Source organism: Macaca nemestrina, chromosome 5, assembly GCF_043159975.1.
Source record: "Macaca nemestrina isolate mMacNem1 chromosome 5, mMacNem.hap1, whole genome shotgun sequence".
In the NCBI taxonomy this organism is placed as follows: domain Eukaryota; kingdom Metazoa; phylum Chordata; class Mammalia; order Primates; family Cercopithecidae; genus Macaca; species Macaca nemestrina.
Window position 1 is genome coordinate 143,334,919 of NC_092129.1, and position 19,234 is coordinate 143,354,152.

Genomic DNA, 19,234 nt, shown 5'->3' on the forward strand with positions numbered 1-19,234 from the left:
CTGAGACAACTTAATCCATTTTGAGATAGTCCTCATTGCGAGCTGTTTCTTCCTTGTATTAAGCCCCAAGTCTGCTTTCATTTGACTTGATTTCTGCCCTCAGGAGTAAGATAAAAATACAGCTTTTTCTAATTCATATGACAATGTTCAGATATTCAAAGACAGCCATTATCTCCATTTCTCCTCTCCAAGTCTTGTCTTCACATCTAAATGTCTCAGGTCACCTTAAATATTTCTCGTATGGCATGGTTTCAGACCCCTCACCATTCCAGTCACTATCTTCTGCATATTTTCTATTTTGCAAATGTTCCTTTTGAAGAGTAACTCCCAGAACAAGTACCAGGTGAGGTCTCCTCACTTGTAGAGCGGAGTGGAACTGTCACCTTCCTGAAGGGAACTATCACTGTTCTCTGCTCACCATACCTTTATTAATGTAAACTAGAATTATATGAGTTTCACACCAAATGACCAACTATTAGGGTTATTGTCAGCTAAAACCACCATCTTTTTTTATTTGACACAGTTTCATATAGCTTAAAGAAAGATGTGAATTTTAAAGTAGGCCTAAAAATTATTAAAAGACCAAATTCTGCTTTTCCCTTTATTAATAATAGAAAAAACCATTTAGGAGAATCAGGGCCTCAGCAAAAGTTATGGGTGACAGACTAAGATACTCGAATCCTAAGATGATTGAACTCAAGGGTGAAATGTGTGTTTGCACTGATGTGCCAGCACCTAGGCCTTTGCAACCTCTTCTTCCAACACAATCTAGGAATCATGGAAGGGCATCTCTTGAAAGCTATGCCTGCTTTTGTCTCCCTTACTCTACCTTTTTTTTTTTTTTTCCTGTAGTTTGCCACATGCTTCTGAGGCAGTCTTCCTCCAGCCCACTGGAAACCCACTGGTAGTTTTCTTTTGTGTCTTTGGCAGGTCACCTGAAGGAAGAAATCACCCAGCGGCATATACAGCAAGTAGCCCTAGGTAGGTACAAAGTAGAATCTGCAGGAAGAGGATGAAGGTATATAAACTGACCTGATTTTAGGAATCCAAACCCAGCTAAAAGATAACCCATTTAAAACTCTATCTGAAGTTAACGATGGCAAGGGTTGCTATCCACATAGCTTTCCTTGGATGCCCCCCCACCAACAGGATCCGTTTCCCCAGCCTGTGTTCTTGCTCCTGGCCATCAGCACCTGGCACCCCACCCTTCCAGCTGTTGCCTCATCCTCCCCTCCTTTCCCACCCCACATCCCCACCTAAATTCACCCACTGTGTCCCAGATCCTCAGGGTCCTATCTGAGCTTTTCAGAGCCACTACTAACTAATCCTAACAGAAATAGTTAATGATGAAAACAGCATTTGTTTACAGACCTGTGTCTGTTGCACAGCCTCATATGCAATCTCCTTTCATCCACAGCAGTGCAAAGAGGTAAGTGCATTTACCAGATGGGGGAGATGCCATGCCTTCCCAAGGTCATGTAGCCAGTGAGTGTTGAAACAAGGATTTGAACACAACTCTGTTCCAAGTTTGGTTCTGTTAGCCCTCATGCTGTTTACTGCCCACTGCAATGGTCGACCCGCCTTAATGCATGAAGAAGGCAAACACTAAACCAGTATGGTCCTATTCTAAGAGGCCCTTGGCACCTTTTAAGCAGTGGACATCTGCAGAAAGCACCCTTTTTTGCCGTGTGACCCAATGAAGTCAGCTGGGAGAAGAGTATAGCTTGCAGAGGACTGATGGAGTGGGTATCCTAGGTAGAACCACCTCATCTCCTCTCCAGCTAGCCGGGATCAACAATTTATGGAGAGCTTTGATTAAATAAGAAATTCATGTATTTCAGACTAAAAAAGCTCCCCTTGAGTTGGCATGGGCCCTCAATTACCTGTAATCGGAGAAATCTAGCACCCAGGGCAATGGTGGAGAAATGGAGGAGAGCCTCTAAAGTCATGATGATGGCTCATTTGACTTTGGTAACTTGTATCATTAGGAAGGTTGGTTGTTTCATTTCAGTAGTAATAATGATGATATAGAATAAATACTGATTACATCAGGAACATAGAACAAGGGCACCTAAGCCACAGCGACTGGAGCTCTGAGCTTCCCACTGTTGGCCCTGGGACTGAGGGGTCAGGTACACTGCCCTCCCCGCACCAGAGATTTGGGCACACACTTAGAATTGAGATTCTGCAAAGTGTCTTCAACAAAGAGCCAGGCTGCCCCAGGGCCCTAACTCCTTGGGCCAGACTTTGGAAGGCAGAATGACCTCTGCTGGAAAACTGTACCAAGGTGACCTTATGGGCCTCTGTATCCTGCTTCATGCTCACCCTGGCAGGTCCCTGGATATGGAGTCATCCCCAAGGGCTGCCACCTGGCCGTGAAACATCTGCCCTCTTCTTCAGCCTTCATGTTACTGGTTCAATAGGAACAACAATGTAGGAAGTCCTAGCCAGAGCAATTAAGCCAGAGAAAGAAATAAAAGGCATCCAAACAGAAAAGAAGAAGTCCAGTTATCTCTCTTTGCTGATATGACTATTTACCTAGAAAACCCTAAAGATTCTGCCAAAAGACTCCAAGACCTGATAAACTACTTCAGCAAAGTCTCAGGATACAAAATGAATGTACAAAATCAGTAGCATTTCCATATACCAAAAACTTTCATGCTTACAATCAAGAATGCAATCCCATTTACAATAGCCACAAAAAACTAAAAATATCCAGGAATGCACCTAATGATGAAGGTGAAAGATCTCTATGAGGAGACCTATAAAACACTGCTGGAAGAAATCACAGACAACACAAACAAATGGAAAAGCATTCCATGCTCATGAATTGGAAGAATCAATATTGTTTAAATGTCCAAAACAATCTACAGATTCAGTGCTATTTCTATTTTTACCAATTGTCATTTTTACCAATTACCAATGTCATTTTTCACAGAATTAGAAAAAAGCTATTCTAAAATTCATATGGAACCATAGAAGAGCCTAAATAGCCAAGGCCATCCTAAGCAAATAGAACAAAGCTGGAAGTATCACATTACCCAATTTCAAACTAAACTACAAGGCTACAGTAACCAAAACAGTATGGTATTAGTACACAACCAGACATATAGACCAATGGAACAAGACAAAAACTCCCGAAATAAAGCTGCACACCTACAACCAACTGATCTCCAACAAAGTCAACAAAAATAAACAATGGGGCAAGAACATCCTATTCAATAAATAGTGCTGGGAAAACTGGCTAACCATTTGCAAAAGAATGAAACTAGACTCCTACCTCTAACTGTATACAAAAATGAACTCAAGATGGATTAAAGACTTAAATGTAAGACTTCAATCTGTTAAAATTCTAGAGGAAAACCTAGGATATACTTTTCTAGACATAGGTCTAGGCAATGAATCTATGATGAAGACCCCAAAAGCAAATGCAACAAAATCAAACATAGACAAATGGAACTTAATTAAACTAAAGAACTTCTGCACAGCAAAAGAAGCTCTCAACAGAGTAAATAGAGAACCTACAGAGAAAATATTTGCAAACTATGTCTCCAATGAAGGATTAATATCCAGAATCTACAAGGAACTTAAATGAATGAATAAGAAAAAAAAAAAAACCCTATTAAAAAGTGGGCAAAGACAGGAACAGACACTTCTCAAAAGAAGACATACAAGTGGCCAAGAAACATACAAAACAATGTTCAACATCACTAATCATCAGCAAGATGCAAATCAAAATCGCAATGAGATACCATCTCACACCAGTCAGAATGGCTACTGCTAAAAAGTCAAAAAATAACAGTGTTGGCAAGGTTGCAGAGAAAAGGGTATATTTATACACTGCTGGTGGGAATGCAAATTATTTCACCTCCTCTGGGAAGCAGTTTGGAGATTTCTCAAAGCTCTAAAAATAGAACTGCCATTCAACCCAGCAATCCCATTACTGGCTATATACCAAAAGAAAAATAAATCCTTCTACCAAAAGACACATGCACTGAAACATATGTTCATTGCAGCACTATTCACAATAGCAAAGACATGGAATCAATCTAGGTGCCCATCAATGGTGGATTGGATAAAGAAAATGTGGTACACATCATAGAATACTACACAGCCATAAAAAAGAACAAAATCACTCCTTTGCAGCAACATGAATACAGCTGCAGGTCATTATCCTAAATGAATTAACTCAGGAACAGAAAACCAAATATCGCATGTTCTCACTTGTAAGTGGGTGCTAAATCTTGAGTTCACACAGACATAAAGATGGAAACAACAAACATCAGAGACTCCAAAAGGAGGGAGGGAGGGAGGGAAGGGAGCAAGGGCTGACAAACTTCCTGTTGGTTACAATGTTCACTACCATGGTGACAAGATCAATACAAGCCCAAACCTCAGCATCATGCAATGTACCCTTGTAATAAACCTGCACAAGTACCCCTCTATCTAAAATTTAAAAATGGAAATTTAAAAATAAATAAACAATGATGTGAAAAATACCACTCAACTCTAGGGGCAATTTTCATCTTGGGTCTGGGAGGCCATATCCATGGCTTTGTGGGCAAGAGATCTTCCATCCTTTCTGCTGCCGAGTCCCCGCCCCTCCCAGGGATGGTCCTTGCAGCTGGAGCAGACACTCCCTGGGCCTTTGGAAAACTGCTGTATATTTTCAATCACAGGCTTGTGCCTTAATTCCTCTGCTCATCTCTCTGGGAGTCTTCTGAATTACAGCAGGTGTCAGGTTCAGCAGCGCCTAGCTTTGCCTGAAGTAATCAGCAAACTTCAAACGGAAAGCACTTTGGCTGGAAGTCTAATTAAGAGTATTTGAAATACCTATTTATTTTAAAAGCATACTATCCCAATTAGAGAAGAAGTGTTAACATCTCCCAGCTGCCATTCTGAGATTAAATGCCATGTTGCCATCCAAACTCCTTAGGAGGTTGTCTGATGGAGATTTGGAACTGCCAGAGCTTGTGTGTCCCAGGTGGCCACATTTCAGATGGGAACTCTCCTCATTGAGAGAAACCTCTCAAGACAGATTGTTTATAGAACCTTAACCCTCACCCTTCAGCCTAGCAGTTGGGCTGAAGGCTAGGACAGAGGGCTCCTGTAAGAGTAAAGGCAGCCTACTCAGTATATCTGGATTCCCTGATGTTTTATAATTCAGGCTTCAGATCTAAGAGTAAAGAAGTGACTCAGTGGTACACCCCCCTTCATTTCTGTCTTTTTTGTGTATCTTGTACTACTGTCACCCTTTTCATTCTGTTCCCTTTGTCTGCTTCTTTTCACTTTCTCTCACTCTCCATTCTCAGCATTTCCTCTGTTACTGTTTCCTTCTTTTGCCTACATGTTCCTATGATTTCATGAAAGTGTGGGTGTGATTGGTTTGGGTTTGTTGTGGGGAAGGGTGATGAGCAAGTTGGATCAAGAGAGCTTTTCTTATATGTTTTGCGTAAGAATACGTCTCTGGATGTGTAAGTAGATGTGTGCCTGGGGAAATTTCTGTAAAGGCAATTCCATATCCCAAAGGAACAAAGACGTAGTGGTGATGTGAGAGGCACCATTTGGAAGAAATCATCCAGGGATGATGATAAGCCACTCCCACTGGTGTGCTGAGCTGGCTCAGTCCGTAAAAGCATAAATTGTTAATACTCCAGGAATTTGGGGAGCCATTTTTAAACAAAGATGTGATTAAAATTAAATTAGATAAGTTTATGATTAAATAAGTTATATTAAGAAACAAAGGTAACAAGTACTCAAAATTCACCACTTCCTAATTTACTACACTGTGTTATTATCTGTGCTTTTGAAGTGATCTGTAGCCACTGTATCTGTGTGGTGGGAACACTGTGTGATGGTGCGCTGCTGTGCCTCTCTTCCCAAATCCACATTTAGCAACATCACCCTGGTGGCTTAAAATCAGCCGTGCTGGAAATATTTACACCAAGGATATTGGCAAGTATTATAAATGGGGCTTTTTTTTTTTTCCAGAGAGTGGCTGTTAAACATTTACCACCACACCAGTGGCATATGGATGGCCCTTTCAAGGCTGTGTGTGTGTGTGCACGCACGCGTGACTGTGCATGTGCTTTTATGAGGATTTCTACTCTTTCCTGGCTGAAAATCAAGATTATGGTTCTTTCTTCATTTATGACTCACCCAAAATACATCAGGAAGCATAAACATCTACCGAATCCTGGTCCTTTTAAAACTTAGTGAACAGGAGAGCTAATGAAGACAAAAAGGAGGCTGAAGAAGTATTGGGCCCTGTGAGCTCCCCAGATGTGACGGTCAGAGCTGGGGGTGTCTTTTAAGACAAATATCAATAACCATTTCTAAGAACATCATCAGGTCTCAGAGGAGGGCTGACTCCCACACACTGTTTCAGGAAACAATAGAACAATACTATTTTTAAATTAGGCATCATTTGGAAATGATACTAACTTAACTAGTTTCAGCTAGCTGAGCTGAGAGTGCTTTGCTGAATTCAGTTGTGTGTGTTTTTACCACTTTACTGTACTATTGACCCCAAATGATTTAGTATTGTTGATCATGCAGATGAGACTAATCAGCAAATGTTTCTTGAGTACTTTACCATGTGCCAGGCATGTTACTAAGTTCTCTACATGGGTTTCCTCTTTAATGCTCACATCCCCATGACGTAGATGTTACTATTATCCTCACTTTACAGTTAAGGCCCAAAGGGGTTAAGGAAACCTGCCTAACTTTGCTCAGCTATGGATGCAAGGCCAACAGCCTGGGTCCAGATCAGTGCTCCAACCACGACGCTGCACTGCCCTTAGCACTTTGCCAGGCATCACGGAATCCACAGAGGGCTGTATCCAGTGCCCGTCCTCAAAGAGTTTCCAATCTAACCAGGATGAGTTGGCATATGCATAAAAAGACAGCTCCTTTTTTTTAAGTATCAGATTCAGCGACCTACATTTTTCCATTCACTGTCCTCTTCCCACTGTAGTCACAAAACTAATTCAACCTTGACCTCCTCCATGAAGCCTTCCCTGACCCCTTCTCCCCAAGTCTGCTTTTGCCTCTACCTCACGGGTCTCCGTTAAGGCACCAACCCTATTTTGTAATTATTTATTTCCATATATATTCTCCATGCTAAAATGTGAGCTCCAGGAAAGGTGGGTGCAGTCAAATTCATCTTCGCATCCCTAGCAGCCAGCACAAGCAATAAATAGGCCAAGTCAATGGCCAAATGAGTGCTTCCCCAGGTGACTTCCAGAGCCACACATTTCTGCAAAAGCACAATGAGACATTTGAGCATAAAATAAGTCCATTTAAAAGAAGTAGAAGGCATAAGTGCTTTTGGACTCCACAGCTGAGCAAATTACAACACACAGGCAATAAATTTGGCTCTCTCTTGTCTAGCTGCTAAGCAAAAAAAGAGGCACCCAGAGTTACATAGTTTTCATTTTCTGACAGCAGGAAGCATACTAACTAATTTATCTGCAGAAAATAGAATTTCTTCCTGGAACTAAATACAAGCCAGAATTTATCATGTGGATCCTTGTATAAAGGACACTGAGTGACACAGTGAACGATGTCTTCAACTACAGTTTTACAAAAGATACCGAAATGTTATTCAACCAGATGATTCTTGTATCGACCCTCTATAAAAGCTAGAAGCCTGACATTAAAGCATAACTCACTGAAAGCGTTTATGGGAGCGGCCAAGATAATAGGATCCAGGTACTCGGCTTTCTGATGGCCACACAGAGCAGGACTAAAACTGGAAGAATCCAGCCCCAGGAACGTGGGCTGTGGCTTCTCTCTCAAATATCTCTTCTGAGCAATATTTGATCAGGGCTGGATCTTGTTCGGTTCAGTCAAAACCCTTAACAGGTGCCTGTGGCTAAAATTTAAAAGATACATCACACTACCAAACAGCATGTGAAACATGTCAGGTGAGAGGGACAGGCCATGAGAACTTTCCATTCTTACCAGGAGGAGTGGCCCCGGGGGGTTGTCACCAAGATCACAGGCCTGGGCTGAGTCTTGAGGAATGGGCAGGATTCTGAACCACAGAGAAGAGTGGGAAATAGTTTGGGTTAGTTGGGGTGTGTGTATATGTGTGTCTGTTGTGTATGTATGTGTGTGGTGTATATATGTGGCATGTGGTGTGTGTGTGTATGTGGTATGGATATGTGTTGTGTGTATGTGTATATGTGGTATGTGTGTAGTGGGGGTGTGTTGTATGTATGTATATGTGGCATGTGGTGTGTGTGTATGTGGTGTGTTGGATATGTTGTATGTGTGTTTTGTGTTTGCATGTGTGGTGTGTGTGTGTGATTTGTGTGTTTGTGTGTGTGTGGTGTGTTTGTGGTATGTATATGTTGTATGTGTTATATGTGTGTGTGGTTTATGTGTTTGTGTGTGGGGTGGGGGTTTCCCTACATTTACGCTTCTCTGCTTACCCTTGACCCAACTTCTGTGAAAACAGAGCTTACTGGAACATCCCATTTCCTCGACGGCAGGCATGTTTCATATACTGTTGTAGAAGATAGTTATACTGAGAGTATTAATTAAAAAAAGAAAATATCTACAAGCTTAAGATCAACAAGTTCCAAAGGATGGCTGAGATTCCCCCACGAATACCACCTCTTGGGCACTACCCCTCTTCCTACCTCCCACCTCCCTCTTCTCACTGCCCCAGGAACAAAGATCTCCTTGAACAAAAGCAGCCCCCAAGAACAAGCCAATCGACTGTGATGCCACCTGGGGCCCTGAGATTGCCACTGGCTGGTGTTTCACTACCTGACCTGGGAAATCAGGCAGAGGCAGCTCCGAGTCCCCTGCAAGGGCCTTATGGGTTAGAGAGAGGCTCTGAAGCCGCTGGCTCCCTGTTTTACTGCGTCCTCTGAGAGGGCTCTTTTCCCGCAACCGGCATTCCTGTAGTGACCTCTTGTGGCATCCCTGTTGTTTTTCAAAGACAGGCCTCGGCTGTTGATGCCACCTTCTCCCATTTGATGTAACATTGGTGAACACTTAGTTTTGAAGTGCTTTTTGGAGTTCTGCACCGAGCGACAACAAATTTCAGAGAAAGCAAAAGGCCGGACTGTCAACCATTTATTCCCCAGCCTTCACTGAGCACCTAGCATGATCCAGTGTGTGAAACCGGGAATCCAAGGATGTGGAGAGGAACCACTGATTGAGACGGAACTGAAACAGGGATGGGGGCGGGGGGACGGGGGACAGGATGAGGGGGATGGGGAGATGGGGGAGATGGGGGGGATGGGCGGTGGCAGGGGCAGGCACAGTGGCTCATGCCTGTAATCTCAGCACTTTGGGAGGCCAAGGCAGGAGAATCACTTGAGGCCAGGAGTTGGAGACCAGCCTGGGCAGCATAGAGAGACCTCATCTCTACAAAAGATGTAAAAATTAGCCAGGTACAATGGCACACACCTGTAGTCCCAGCTATTTGGGAGGCTGAGGTGGGAAGATTCCTTGAAGTCGAGACTGCTGTGAGCAATGATCATGTCACTGCACTACAGCCCGGGAGACAGAGCAAATTTAAAAAAGAAAAAGAAAAGAAAAACTGAAGGGGCCTTTCCAGCATCCTCTAGCCCAGTGGTCTTCAAAATGTGCTCTGTGCAACCTACATGTTCTCTATAGCCCCTTGAGAACCATGAGGCAAGGGTGAGGACAGCCACTGTGCAAACAGCGCAGCTTTGGGATTCTCGCCCACTCAAATTCAACCAAAACAACTTCGGATCTTTTTTTTTCCATTAAGCTTATATTTGAAGAAAGAGTTCTGCAGCTTTTAATATAGCTTCTTTCTTCCGATATCACAGCTCTGTTAAAAACATTTCCAAAGTCAGATAGTCCAAATTTCCCCTCCCCAGAGCTATCTCAGCTCCCTCTGGGCTCACACAGAACTCTGCATATCGCTCTGTGATGCAGCTCGTCACACTAGACAGTGATGATTAGTCTGTGGCTCCCCCACTGGACAGAGCCGCTTTCTTTCCCCAACACCAAGCACAGTGACTGTCACACAGTTGGTCCTCCGTTAAGTGTTTATTGAATGAATGAGTGAGACTTAGGACTCACATTTTGGTCTTAAAGATGAGCCGGGCAGCTGAGGGGCTCTGCGCTTAGGTTTCCACGTCTGTAAAATGATGTGGTTGGACCAGATGATGGCCCAGTGCCGGGCACAGCTCCCGAGGCTTAGCTGGCATTCACTGACTGCTTGTTGAATGAACACATGAATCCCTAGCACTCCACAGCCCTCAAGCGGCACGGTGTTACCTCTGTGAATGCAGGCTTCCTTCAGACATGCAGGAAACACTGGCAACCTTGGTGCGGAGACGTGGGAGGGTGTGGATGGATTACAGATGTTTTCCTTGTTGACTCCTTGAAATAAGGAGAAATAAATTAATTAATTAAATTAAATTGTTGACTCCTTGAAATAAGGCAGGATATAAAGGATGCAGCTGCCTCCTAAGGCTGAGATGACATCTCAGTTGGTTCCAAAAGAATTCAGGTAACTCTGTAAAACCAACAATGTCTCACCACTTAATTCTAATCCACAGTTGCTTGTGAATATAGAGCCAGCTTCAGTGACATGAGGTCCTTAGCCAAATTTCCATGCTCAAGGGAGAGGCTGGGAGTGAGGAGGAGCCCCCTCACCGTTTCCCTGCCAGTTCCCAACTGCCAAAGGTTCAGACCCATTGAGTGGTTTAAGGCTCCCGCACCAACCATTCTGGAGAGCAGAGGAAGACTGTATGTCAGCCCTGGTGTCAGCCTGTAATAGCAACTGTGGTTTAGCAAAAAGAGCATTCACCCTGTGTAGTACTCTGGGTTGTCCAGATAAGCAGAACCAATAGGAAATATATTGATACATGGAGAGAGATTTATTATAAGGAATTGGCTCACTCAGCATGGAGACTGAGAAATCCTACAATCTGCCATCTGCAAGCTGCAGGCCCAGGAAAGTCTAGCTGTAGTTCTAGTGTAGTTCTAGTCCAAACCTGCAGGCCTGGGAACCAGGGCAGCCAAAAATTTAAGTCCCAGTCTGAGTGCAAAGGCCTGAGTGCCAGAGTGCCAACGTCCAAGGGCAGGAGATCAATGTCCCAGCTGAAGCAGAGAGAGCAAATTTGCCATTCATTACTCAACCACTTTTGGTATTTTTGTTTGCTTGTCTTAATATTATTTCTAAATGAAAAGCCATAATTATATATATTTTGGGGGTATATTGTGATGTTTTGATATATGTATACAATGTGGAATGTTTAAATCAAGCTAATTAACATATTCATTGCCACACTTACCCAGATTTTTTTTGTGGTGAGACATTTGAAATTTACTCCCAGCAATTTTGAAATGTCCATTATTACTCATTGTGGTCACCCTGCTGTGCAGTAGATCTCAAAAACATTCCTCCTGTCTAATTGAAACTTTGTACCCTTTGACCAACATCTCCCTCTCCTGACCTCCTACCCCTGGTAACCACCATTCTAGGCTCTATTTCTATAAGTTCAATTTCTCATAATATTTCAGATTCTCACATAAGTGAGATCATGCAGTATTTGTCTTTCTATGCCTGGCTTATTTAACTTAGCATAATGTCCTCCAGTTTCATTCACGTTGTTGGAAATGACAGAATTTCCTTCTCATTTAAGGGTTAATAGTATTCCATTGTGTATATATACCACATTTTATTTATCTATTCATCCGTTGATGAATTGATTCAATGTCTTGGCTATTGTGAACAATGCTACAATGAACATGGAAATGCAGATATCTCTTCAACATACTGATTTCAGTTCCTTCAGATATATACCCAGAACCAAGGTTGCTGTATCACATGGTGGTTCTATTTTAGTATTTTGAACAACCTCCATACTATTTTCTATGACAGCTGTACTAATTTACATTTCCACCAATGGTGTACAAGGGTTCCCTTTTCTCCATATCCTCACCAGCACTTATCTTTCATCTTTCTTATAGCCATTTTAACAGGTGTGAGGTGATATCTTATTGTGATTTTAATTTGCATTTCCCTAATGATTAGGGATGTTGAGCATTTTCTCATGAACCTGTTGGCCATTTGTTTGTCTTCATTAGAGAAATATCCATTCAGGTCCTTTGCCCATTTTTTAAATTGGGTTATTTGTTTTCTTGCTGTTGAGTTGTTTGAGTCCATTGTATATTTTGAATATAAACCCTTTATCAGATGTATGGTTTGCAAATCTTTTTTTCCACTCCGAGTTATCTCTTTAGTCTGTTGATTATTTCCTTTGCTGTGCAAAAGCTTTTTAGTCTGATATAATCCAATTTGTCCATGTTTGTTTTGTTGTCTATGCTTTCAGGGTCATAGCCAAAAAATCATTGCCTAGATCAGTGTTGTTGAACTTTTCCCCTTATGTTTTTTTCTGGTAGTTTTACAGTTTCAGATCTTATATTTAAGTCCTTCATCTATTTTGAGGTAATTTTTCTATATGGTTTGAGATAGGGATCCAATTTTATTCTTGAGCATGTGGATATCCAGTTTTACCAACACCTTTTATTGAAGAGACTGTTGTTTCCCCATTGTATGATCTTGGCACCTTGGTCAAAAATCAACTGGCCATAAATATGTAGGTTTATTTCTGGGCTTTCTCTCCTGTTGCATTGGTCAATGTGTCTGTTTATCACAGTGCCCTGCTGTTTTGATTACTATAGCTTGGTAGTATATTTTAAAAACAAAGAGTGTAATGCCTCCAGCTCAGTTACTTTTGCTCAAGATTACTTTGATTATTGAAGGTCTATTGTGGTTCCAGATGAATGTTAGGATTTTTTTCTATTTCCGTAAAAAATAACATTGGAGTTTTCATAAGGATTGCATTGAATCTGTGTATTGCTTTGGGTAGTATGAATATTTTAACAATATTAATTCTTCAAATCCATGAATACAGGATATCTTTCCATTTATCTGTGGGTTTTGTTCCATTTCTTTCATCGGTGTTTTGTAGTTTTCAATTATACCTCCTTAGTTACATTTACACCCAATTTTTGTTTGTTTGTTCTTTGGGGTTTTTTGTTGTTGTTATCATTAATGGATTTTTTTCTTAATTTCTCTTTTGGATAGTTTGTTGTTAGTATATAGAAATGCTACTGGCTTTTATATGCTTATTTGGTATCCTGCAACTTTACTGAACTCACTTATCAACCAGAAGTTTTTTGGCTGAGTCTTTAGGGTTTTCTATATATAAATTCAAGTCATCAGCAAACAGAGACAATTTCAGACTCCTTGCCACAGAGCTGACCATGGCTGTGGGCCATCAGCACCATTGAAGGCCTCCATAAGACACGGTTACTACACTGCTCTAGCCATATTTACTCACAGACACCACTGATCACTCTTTCTTGCAAAAAAAACACAATCACATCCAAGAAGGGGCTGTCTATTCCTTCAAGCACTGATCCCAGATGATCTTGTTACCAGTTGTCAGAGCCATTTTTTTTCATCATGCAAATGTGCAGAAATCATAGGTGCTGCTTTGAGCAAATTAGGCATTTGACCAAACATATAGAAGACAAAATTCTAGCCTCTGCATCTCATCTGCTAGACTAGAATGTATTATGGCTGGCCCCTCCATCTGTCCTCTTTTTCCTTTACACATGATGAAAATCGCCATCTGTGCTTGGCAAATCTTGGACCCAGAAAGGCCTCGGTGTTTCCTAGGAACAGTTCAGTTGCATGTGTAATGGAGTTGGGTAAGTCTTTCCCATCTCCCCAGAGAAGGTGATGATTAGTTTGGGAAAGACCAACCAACAGGAAACCAAGGTTGGCTGTGCTGAAATACAAATGATGGGTGCTAAATAACCAATAGAAAGCTTTAAGTGGTATTTTGAAAATCCTGATATCTATTTGAGAAATCATGAGGGAGCTGTTGTAAAGAGCCAGGAGCCTGCCCAGGAGAAAGGGTAGTGAATTGTGGAGGATGCTTTTACCAATTCTGTAATGTTCTATTTAAAATTAAAAAATGAAACTGCAGAAAACTATTTAGATATTTCAAAATATAGTCAGTACATGGGTGTTATTTATATCATTCTCTGAACTTTTTGTGTTTGAAAGGGTTTATAATAATTCCCAGAACTCTATGAAGGATTAGATTCCAAGGCTTCATAGACCAAATAAAAATTACTTTTTTAGTGGAATCCTTGTGATAGAAATCGTAGTAAAAAGTGAATCCCAATTCAATTCTGATTAATCTTAATTCTCCTCACTACCATTTATGTCAGGATCATTTTACTTAAAAGTGAAAACAGAAAATTTACCACTTATTTTCTTCCCCAGGCACATCCTGATTTTTGGTAGGGACTTAATAGCTGTCGATGGTGTGCCTGACATGAGTGATACAGGGAAGTGCCCTGAAGGTTAGTTTTTTGTTGTTCTCTCACCATCTCTTTCCATCTTCATAGGAGGGAACGTTCTTCCTCTGCCCCTGGATGGAAATTGATCAACCCCATAACTGAATTGGTCATTCATTGTTAATTACAAACCAAAAACAGTGGTCATTTTATATTGTAATTGCGATCTTAATAATTCCAATTTCACCAAGAGATAAGACTTCTCTCCCTTACCCCAACTCAGGCCAACTGTCAGGAGGAGAGGGAAATCGTTATCAGTTTCTGTCTTTCTAACTCCATCCCTTCCTCAGCCTGCTAAGGCTCAATTTCCTCAAGAAGGGATTAGAGGAAAGAAGAAAGGGAGGAAGGGCTGTTGGTAAAATCTCACTTGAATGGTTCTGCTGTAATGTGGCCTTGGACTCTCTGGGCCTGGTAGATATTCAAAGCAGACTCTTCCTAATTTGGGGTGCTTTCATGGGTCTCTGGAGGTCCTTCATTAGCAGGTCCCTTAACTTAAGGGAATGTGCCTTACTGGACAGTTCCTTACCCAGTTTGAACCTATATGGGTCGGAGTCCTAACAGGAAGCAGATGTCAGCACTTAGATGAGACGTTGTGAAGATAATTGGATAAAGACCTATCTACAGAGGCATAAGCAGAGTGTAGGGAAACTGCAAGGGAGAGCACCCCAGAGATAGTCACTGCAGCAAAGCAGGAAGCATTGCTGTCCCTAGGCCTGGACAAGACAGGGAGAAGTCACTGGAATTTAAAAACTGTCAGGGCTGTGCAGAAAGGCCCTCGCCATCTGATACTGTGACCTTCAGTCAAGTCATGTGTCCAGCTTGTGACCCCGCAGAGATGTCTCCCGTGAAGAAACAGCTTGGCCACTCTCTCCTCCTACCCTCCAGTTGCTTGCTGCTGTTCCCCACTTTGGGAGCCCAGACAGAGGGTGTAAGGAAGGTAAAAGAAGGTAGAGAAGCCAATGGGCTAGGAATAGGCCCAGCATACCACCCCTAGGTTGCCCGCCTCCAAGTTTCCTTCTCCTGCGTTCCCATTGCCCCTCTGGTGGCCCCGTGAGAAAGAATATAAGTGTCAAGTGTTGCAGTAGAGGAGCTCAGAGGCGGGCTAGAGCCAGCTACCACTGGATCACAAGGGCTGATTGTGTGTGTTTTTCCCCAACTCCAGATTCAGGAACAACATGTTGGTAGACTGAACAGGAGTATTTGCACCCCCAAAATTGGCAAACACTGAAAATCAGGGCTTTTTTCTTCCAGAGAGCTGGTTGTTAAACACTTACCAGCACACCACTAATCCAAAGTGCCCCTAACCTGCCTCTCTTCTGTGCTTATAGCCCACGTTGGGTCAACAGAAACACAGTAGTAACCCTGCTCTTACCGCTAGCAGATCATCAGCCCATTCCCCACCCTCTAGAGCTCCTGAAGAAAAATCAGACAGTAGTGCTCTCTGGCCTTCTTGCCCCCTACCCCCAACACCCACACAGATCCCTGAGAATTCTCAGCAAACTTTCTGCGTGGTCTCTCAGGCTCCCTCACTGGCCCTGAGGGAGGAAGATGCATCTCCACACACACCACCCCCAAGGAGGGAGAGGAGGTAGGCTTAGGCAAACTGCTTGCTCTTTTTCAAGGAATTCTCGTCAAACATTTATTTTGGCCCTTTTCAAATGCTGGTGAGAGTGTGTGGATTGTCTAGCCAGCTCTCGCCATTTCACTTTGAAAATGTGCCAGTTCTACTGTGTGGTCTGTCTCAGAACTCACTTTTGACTCCAATATATGATAAGTTATTGCCAAATGAAAGGATAAATTTACAAATTGGCTAGTAGCAGGTATGTTTTCCAAAAGTAGAAGGAGACAGCTTTATGAAGGATCCGCAACTCAATTTTAAAAACTCCTGAAATTTCTCTGATTAGCCAGTCAAGAGAATTGATGGAACCCTACTAACCATCTTCATTAGAGGTTTTCATAGGAAGAAGGCCTGTGCTGGCTCTTATAGGTGCAAGAAAAACTGCTCTCCCCAAAAGATCATATGTGTCCTGAGAACACTGCCCCTGGCTGGTCCAGTGCGATAAAGATGCAGCTGGATTGTAGGCATGGCAAGTTTCCTACTAAGGTCTCTGAGAAGCCACTGCACTGAGCCATATGGTCACAAGTCCATGAGGCTAAAGCGACAGGAGGGAGAACTGCCAAGGTACTCAAAGCTTTGAGAGAAACCTGAGTTCAGAACTTCAAGCACACTTCCAATGGAGGAGTGAGAAAGTCACAGTGGACTGGAAGGCTGCCCCTGGAGGGGTAGGCTGGGAGAGGTGCTATGTGCCAGGGTAAAAGGGGGACCTTGTGGGTCAGACCCAGAAATCACCGTGCCAGGCTCTTAGTGGTGGTGATAAGAGAAATGCAGACCAGTAACCAAAAGATATATCTGGGGTTCCAGCAGAAGGAGTGGTGGAGAGAGATGAGAGAGAGCTCCCATTTGAACAGAGGTGACCACGAATGGGATCCATGCCAAGTTCAAGCAGTAATAAGACTAGGAATGTCTTCCCTGTGTATGGCGTATGGCCCTAGGGTCTCCTTTATATTGCCGACTGACCCTAGTGCACGCTGACCCTCTGACTTTATGGTCTGCCTCCTCCACAGAGAACATGGTGGTGAGAAGGAGCAGATCTGAAGGAGAGAGGCCGCCATCCCAGGGGACAACCTTGGGCAGAGGCCCACACTCATAGCAGGGAAGATTACTCACACAGGAAGAGGTGGTGGACGGCCTTCTATGAGGGGACTGTCAGGGCCGGGGTTTTGCTACAAGCAGGCATCTGGCACGTTCCTGATTGTACTAAAGTACAGCCATTTATCTTCTCACAGAGTGCCGTGCTCTTCCTGAAGGGAAGGCAGTGGCAGTGAGCACAGGGCCTGTGGCGGTGTGGGTGAGTGTGCCCAAGAAATTATCAGGCACAGCCATGTATCGCAGGGTCATTTAGCACACCCTTAAATCTGGGCATGCCTGGGGCCACTAAGGTATTACAAAATCAACACCAGGATGGATGGCAGCACTGAGCACCCGTCGGCATGTGACGGCTCCAGCTGATAATAAATTTGAGCCATTAAACAGGCAGTGGTCTGATTGGGAAGCCAGAATCTGCCCCTGAGCTGCTGACCATTGTGGTAATTGAGCTATGAACACCATCAATCTCCGTAAGAATAGACACTTTGACTTCTCAAACAAGGTGAGGCTGAAGTGATCTATGGTTGTGTGAGACAGCTGAGCCCCAAGGAGACCCAGAGTGGGTATTCAGCAAATGAATCATTAATTGGATAGTTGGATGGCCAAGACGACCAGCTGGAGTGCCTCCTGGCTCTGATGTCTTGTCTGCCATGGTAGAGCCACATAACTCACCGCCCCTTCCCACGCAGGGCACTGGCTAGGCAACGGCCATGTGGGCCCCATAGCCTTTGCTCTACAGAAGCCCAGAGGGCCCCTTTTGGCTTTGGTGAATGGTCAGAAATTTCAACATCATCCTCTTTAGGATTCCTAGTCCGGCCAAGGGCATGTAACAGGCCGGCTGTGGGTATTCTGTGGGCTGACCCTGGAGCGCAGGTAGATAGCTCTTCACACCCAGCAGGCAAGCTGCAAATGCCATGTGGGACTGGGGCACAGGTCATGGATTTCGGTTATTAAAGGTCAGACATCACAGGCCAGCACCAGGGGAAGACACTAAGACTTTCTCTCAGCCCCAACCCAGATCTGAAAGGCATTCATGGAAAAGAGCAACACCTTCAAACACCAACGATGAGTCAATACAGACTTCAATAATCTGCCCTGTGGCTTCCTTCATTATCGGAATCACTTACAGAGGAAAGGGCACCAGCTTTGAAATCAGACAGAGCCAGTTCTCCCCCTAGCTCTGCTTACTGGCAGCGCCATCCTGGGCAGATTACTTCCTCTATCAGAGCTCAGTTTCCCCACCTAGAGTGGGAGTTGTAGATTATACAAGACAATACATATGACATTTCTAACCCATGTAGCAGCTGTGCGATGGTTATCATTATTCAGATTTTATCAAGCATCTACAAGGGCCAGATGCAGGCAGTTTCAACCTTACAGAGAGTGTGTTTTCCTGGTTGCAAACCCCTGAAGCCCTTTTTACTTTTATCACAGTGGCTCCCAAAGGTCTAGAAAGCAGGCAGGCATGTAGGGGACATGCTAGCTCCCACACACCATCCTATCTAAACGTCTACAGGGCCTGTATTCTCAGTAACTTCTGCACGGAGTACTTGCATTAAAACTGGGCTTGAAGCCATACGCAGTGTTTCTTAACAAGGGGTGAGCCTCGGAATCACCAGGGGACCCTACCGACAAATTTTAACTCAGTAGGTCTGGAGTAGGGCCCAGCCGTCTGTGTGCTTTTACAAGCTCCTTAAGTGATTCTGATGTGCACCCCCAGTTGAGAACCACTGAACCAAAGAAACGATTCTGCACATTTCAAACATCAGATAACTGCGTGGGAGAGAGAGCATTTGAGAGGAGGGCATGGGGAAGTGGGACAAGGAGCTGCAGAGATCTTTCCAGTAGAAATTATGTCAGGAAGGAGGGGGTCCACATCTTGGCTGGCCCTTCCCAGCAAGAGCCCCTCTGGTCCTTGCACGGCTAATTCCAAAACACCCGTGACTTCAGAGATAAGGTCAGCCTGGGACTGTGCGTCCTCCCAAGTCGAAGCTTCAGTTTCTGTTTGACTGCTCAGGGCTTCTTCCTTGTGTGCCATTCAGACCTACAGCCACTGAGTGAAACCCTTCTCTTGCTTTTGTACTGCTTTGGAGACAGCTGCCTCCCCACAGATGAACAGTGTGACCTCACAGGCCACTCGGGACTGTGACC

The 19,234-nt window shown here is 43.5% G+C and overlaps 1 protein-coding gene across 10 annotated transcripts in view; it reads left to right on the plus strand.

The window, feature by feature from the left end:
• Positions 1–19,234, plus strand: part of LOC105489673 (kinesin family member 6) — a 388,549-nt gene that overhangs the window by 336,995 nt on the left and 32,320 nt on the right. For 9 of the 10 annotated variants that reach the window (XM_071097107.1, XM_071097102.1, XM_071097098.1 and 6 more), the window contains one exon: positions 931–981. The exons of the other annotated variant lie outside the window; for it this stretch is intronic. In XM_071097107.1, the coding sequence (XP_070953208.1) occupies positions 931–981 (51 nt within the window). The remainder of the gene's footprint in view (positions 1–930; positions 982–19,234) is intronic. 10 annotated transcript variants of the gene reach the window in all.